Source organism: Sitodiplosis mosellana, unplaced genomic scaffold (genome assembly GCF_009176505.1).
Source record: "Sitodiplosis mosellana isolate CC-2019 unplaced genomic scaffold, AAFC_SMos_1.0 Smas_scaffold_6150, whole genome shotgun sequence".
NCBI classification, from domain to species: Eukaryota; Metazoa; Arthropoda; class Insecta; order Diptera; family Cecidomyiidae; genus Sitodiplosis; species Sitodiplosis mosellana.
In genome coordinates this window covers 756,829-761,460 of record NW_022601391.1, presented here as the reverse complement: position 1 = coordinate 761,460, position 4,632 = coordinate 756,829, and the positions used below count along the sequence as shown (strand labels likewise).

The 4,632-nt window shown below is 35.4% G+C and overlaps 2 protein-coding genes across 3 annotated transcripts in view; one reads left to right on the top strand and one right to left on the bottom strand.

Moving 5' to 3' along the window:
* Positions 1–244: 244 nt before the first annotated feature.
* LOC129573979 (sodium channel protein Nach-like) overlaps positions 245–4,632 on the bottom strand; it is an 8,918-nt gene continuing 4,530 nt past the window's right edge. The window contains exons 2-11 of one of the 2 annotated variants that reach the window (XM_055455219.1): positions 2,857–3,094; positions 2,554–2,790; positions 2,188–2,484; positions 1,803–2,118; positions 1,627–1,738; positions 1,480–1,551; positions 1,317–1,414; positions 1,171–1,238; positions 898–1,007; positions 245–823 (exon numbers count right to left, since the gene is read on the bottom strand). In XM_055455219.1, coding sequence (XP_055311194.1) covers positions 480–823; positions 898–1,007; positions 1,171–1,238; positions 1,317–1,414; positions 1,480–1,551; positions 1,627–1,738; positions 1,803–2,118; positions 2,188–2,484; positions 2,554–2,790; positions 2,857–3,086 — 1,884 coding nt within the window. In that variant the 5' untranslated portion in view covers positions 3,087–3,094 and the 3' untranslated portion in view covers positions 245–479. Of the gene's footprint in view, positions 824–897; positions 1,008–1,170; positions 1,239–1,316; positions 1,415–1,479; positions 1,552–1,626; positions 1,739–1,802; positions 2,119–2,187; positions 2,485–2,553; positions 2,791–2,856; positions 3,196–4,632 lie in introns of those variants that run through there. The other variant, XM_055455218.1, reaches the window with a different exon arrangement.
* LOC129573969 (protein Smaug) overlaps positions 3,510–4,632 on the top strand; it is a 10,167-nt gene continuing 9,044 nt past the window's right edge. The window contains exons 1-2 of the mRNA XM_055455205.1: positions 3,510–3,801; positions 4,116–4,404. The gene's annotated coding sequence lies outside the window, so the exon portion shown is untranslated. The remainder of the gene's footprint in view (positions 3,802–4,115; positions 4,405–4,632) is intronic.

The window sequence follows — 4,632 nt, the reverse complement described above, 5'->3', positions numbered from 1 at the left end:
TAGTTGTCATGAGGACTCTGACTGACTTGATTTATTTAGAATTTTATAGGAAACAACTGTTAAAAGAGATCTATGAGCACTTGAAGCAGAATATGAAGAAAAACGGTGAATGAATATGAAAGCAATAGTTTGCATTATTTATTAATCAAGTCAGCGACTAAACAAAAAAGTTCATGCATATACCCATGAATTTCATTCGAAAGGTCATACAATTTTGAAACAGTCTTTCTATATAACACCCACGCAAGGCCATTTGAATCAATCATAGCAACTGCAATATTTCAAATTCAGTTATGATCGGTTTATTGGATTCATTCATTGTTTGTGATAACAAATACTGGAATCATTGAACAATTTATACACAAAAATCAATTTACACACACACGTTCACAGTTTAATTTGTGATTCAATGGAATAATGCTGGTGCTGATAATGCCGACAAAATCTATCATGTTCTATCATAACTATGATATCGTTGTTTATTTTAAAAATTCATGAACGGCTGGTTTGTTGAATTCATGAATTGCAGTTTTGCCCAAAATGGTTCCGGTGCTTGCAGTTGATCCAAATATCGAAGGTCTCACGCGATGCCATTTCGGATGTCGGTCAAATTGCTGATAGGCCTTCAAATTTTGTAGAAATGCTTTCGGATTGATCTCAACCGTTTTGACATTATTACTGATGCTGACGCGTTTCGAATCATGTTTGATTGCTCCACGATTGATGACAACACTATATAAGCGCAATGTGAAGAAATAAAATAGCTCGACTAAACTGATGACAGAGCCGCCCAAGCATAGACCAAAAATTCCACCGAACGAGGCTGTTGAGAAATTTAAACTCATGAAACTTCGTTCATTTGTTACGGATCAAGAAGAAATGACAGAATTTCGCTACCAAATAAGCCATCCCAAGTCATATACATATCACGTCGGTACTTGATACATGTCAGGTCCTTGAAATGAACCTTAAGTGTCGTTGAATCATCTAGATCTTCACTATTATCTCTGTTGAATAGATTTTTTTTGCAAGAAAAAATAAAAAATCCAGTCAATTCCTCGTTTTTCTGCATTTTAAATTTTAATACTGATTTATCATCGATCAAGATTTTGATTTGGAATGCTGGTCATTCGCAATTGAAAATGGTCATTTGAATCAAAACAAAATTACCCGGAAGTTGTTGTGTTGAGTTTATCCTCTGGATAGCGGCGAGATAAAATTGATTGCACCTCATAACGCTGAATTAAAAATGAAACCATATTGTTGAGTAGCTCCGATTTAAACGCAAGCTATACAAAAATAGTTCAAATTCTTACTAATTCCGAGCATGTTGGTGGGCAGACACACTCCATTCCGATGCTGCTCTCATTGAGGGCAGCTATATTGTCTGGTGGTTTCAAACTCGAAAATACATCTGAATCGAAAGAAGTATAAAATAGAGACTAAATTGTTGATCGAATTGACTTGTGTGAAACTCACGTCGATTATCCCGTAAGCATTTCACATCGTGCAATGAGCATTGGCGATACTTTTTCGAATAGGCTTTCATATCTAAAATGCACACAAACAAACGATAATTTGATCATTCGATTTCAATTGGAAAATATGGAGCAAATAATATTTTACTTGACTCCGGATAATAGAATGGCAAACAGTCACACTTATTCAAAATTGTGTCAACGGTACACTCGGTCATGCAACTTTGAAAGCTGTATTTATTTGTTGTTCGTAATTTTTTCTGGGTGAAAAAAAAACGCATTTAATTTAAATTTTGAAGAAAATATGCCATAAGTTAATGTTACCTCATCGACGAATAGGCAATTCCGTTGTTTTTGTGACAATGATCGAATGCCGGGTTCGCCCACAATTACTGAGGGAAGTACCGCAATTGTCAGATCATATCCCGGCTGGCCAATTGTTGTCGTAGTGACCGATGTTTGAGGGAAATTTTCGGCATCATGAATTAGGATTTTTGCACCATAAAATGACTTACTGTATGCCACATATGACTCCTTCTCGATTTCAATACGAATATTCAAGCCAACATTCTCACCAGCCCCAGATACCCGATACGTTGGATTATTTAGTTGCTCATTAACGGTATTTTTTGATGAATCACTGAAATAAATTAGCTCATCATCATTGCATGGAAGATATTTACATGGTCGAAAATAAAAAATGGCATACATTTCCAAGTCGCCTTTTAGTGCTTTGTAATTGAATGAACAACAAAATCCCTCGCTTGAGCGTGCGACCCGGAAGAGAGTGTCACAAGGGACGATTTTACCGAGCCAAGCGCAATTTTTGATCATGTTATTACAGGGCTGCATCAGTTCCAGCATTAGCTTATCAGTTGTGTAGCCCATCTCCTCAAGGAATTGATAGGTTTTCAAATATAATGCATCGATATATTCAGGTGTGATCAATTTGGCTAAATTCTCTAGAAATTCGATAATTGACTCCTTTTTCAAACCTTTTTCAATTCTGCAACAGACCAATGAAAAATTTATTTCAATCAAGTAACGCACAATAATGTTTGAAAAACGTTCGTACAATTTGTCCGTGATATTCTTTGTGGCTGGTGCATAAACTTTGTTGATATTGCATATGGTGATTGCGGGAAATGGAACATTCCAAATGGGATAATTGTTCGTTTCGACCGTAGTGATTGTTGGTGTTGTTTGAAATCGATCCCAAACTAGGCCCATCAAGACAATTGCAAAAACTGCGCCCATCACACAAGCACTCGACCAAATGATCAAACTCAGCAACTTGTTTATTCGCTTTCGGCTGTTGGAAATGGACATTCAATCATAACCAATATCATTTGAAAATTGCACCGAAATTGCAGTTTACCGGCTATAGCTTGAGCCCAATTCTTGGATGTCAACAACAATGTGTTTGATACCATGCAAAGTTGAGTCTCGGCAAAAGTCCATCGTGGTTTGAGCCAGCGCCTGTACACAGTAATTGTCGCGAACATCCTGTAAACTCGTTGGTATGTGCAATGTAATGTTGGATTTTTTGCGGGATTTCTTCTTTTCTGGCACTGATGCAGCTGGCGGAATACGTATTGATGTTGACATTTTGTTGCCTAAAAGAATAGTCATGTGTGTGTGTGCGTGTGTCAATTTTCATATAAATCATCAATTATTTGTCAATAAATGGAACAAATAAAAAGGTTTCTCCGCTTTAAAATTCAAATATTTCGTATAAAAACATTATGTGAATCAGCATTGTGCAACAGTTTTGTGTTTTCCAATATTCCGACAGATGGCGCATTTAGCATACATAATCTATTTGAATATTTGTCCCAGAAAATTGTTTTCTAAGACGAATCAATTTCTCAATACCACCTGATAATCAGTTTAGATTTTTTTTCTATTGAAATTTAGATGTACATAAATTCACAACAATAAAACTTATTTGCAAACTGAATTTGTGCTGCTGCTTTTCGAAAAATACGAAAATTTCGCAATGCATACCACTGCATATTTAACCATCGTCTCAATGTAATGTTGACAGTCGAGAGCATCGCTAGTGGTGCCCGCGCTCACCAAATTCTCCGACATATTATATATACATACATACATCTGTGTGTATCTGACCTTAGTGACAAACCAAACGCAGTTTTTAGTTTGCTTTGAGACGTGCAATCAAAAACTATTCAAAAAAAAAAAGAGAATCACAAGCAAGTCAACGAAAAGCAAAGAAAAATTATCATAAAATCCTGTATAAACGATAAATAATCCGACTAAATGTAGAATCACAACCAATTTTCTCGTATCGAGCAAATGAAAAGTAAATTTTTTGTTTGAGTTTGTTTCAGTTGTTCATTTTTTTGTGTGTAAGAAAAAAAAAGGAAGAAAAAATTTTTGTTGCTTGTTTCGATCGACTGACACGAAAAAAAGTGGGAAAGAAGTATTTGTAAAAAGTCAGCGAGCTAAATCAATTGACAGAGGAAAGAATGTTGTTCGACCAAATTTCACTCGTGAAGTGAAATTCAATAAACGCAAATTCCGTAAAAAATAACATCTCAAAGAACAAAACTTTGAAGCAAAAGAAAAAAAAAATTTGAGATATATGTATATAACAATTTTTTTTTCTCCTCAAAGCATTCGTATGCTCGAATACATACACAATCAAAAGTATGATTCGTTCGAATCCAAACCGAGCGTAAAAAGCTTCAATTTTTGGAGTGCGACGAAGATAGCCAATCAACAATAGAACCAAATAAAGCACGAGCGCACGGCACAAGAAAAGCAAAGAAATATAACGAGAGAAGAGAGCAAAAAAAAGCAAGAGAAAAAATTAAAATAACAACAGCAGCAATAACAGCAGCAGACGCATACACAATACAACACAATAAATGGAGAAGAGTAGCGAATGAACTGCAAAAATTAGGTGAGCAAACGCATACTATAATAGCCGTAATATTTTATTTTATTTGATTATTTTGTGGTGCTCTTGTATCGTTTGCTGCTTTTTTGCAGCTTAAATTATCTTGTGCCCATTTGGTCCGTAATCTGTACACATATTCAATATCAATATATTCATCTAAATTTGATTATTATCTTGTGAGTGTAGAGAGAGAGAGAGAGAGAGAGAGAGAGAGAGAGAGAGAGAGAGAGA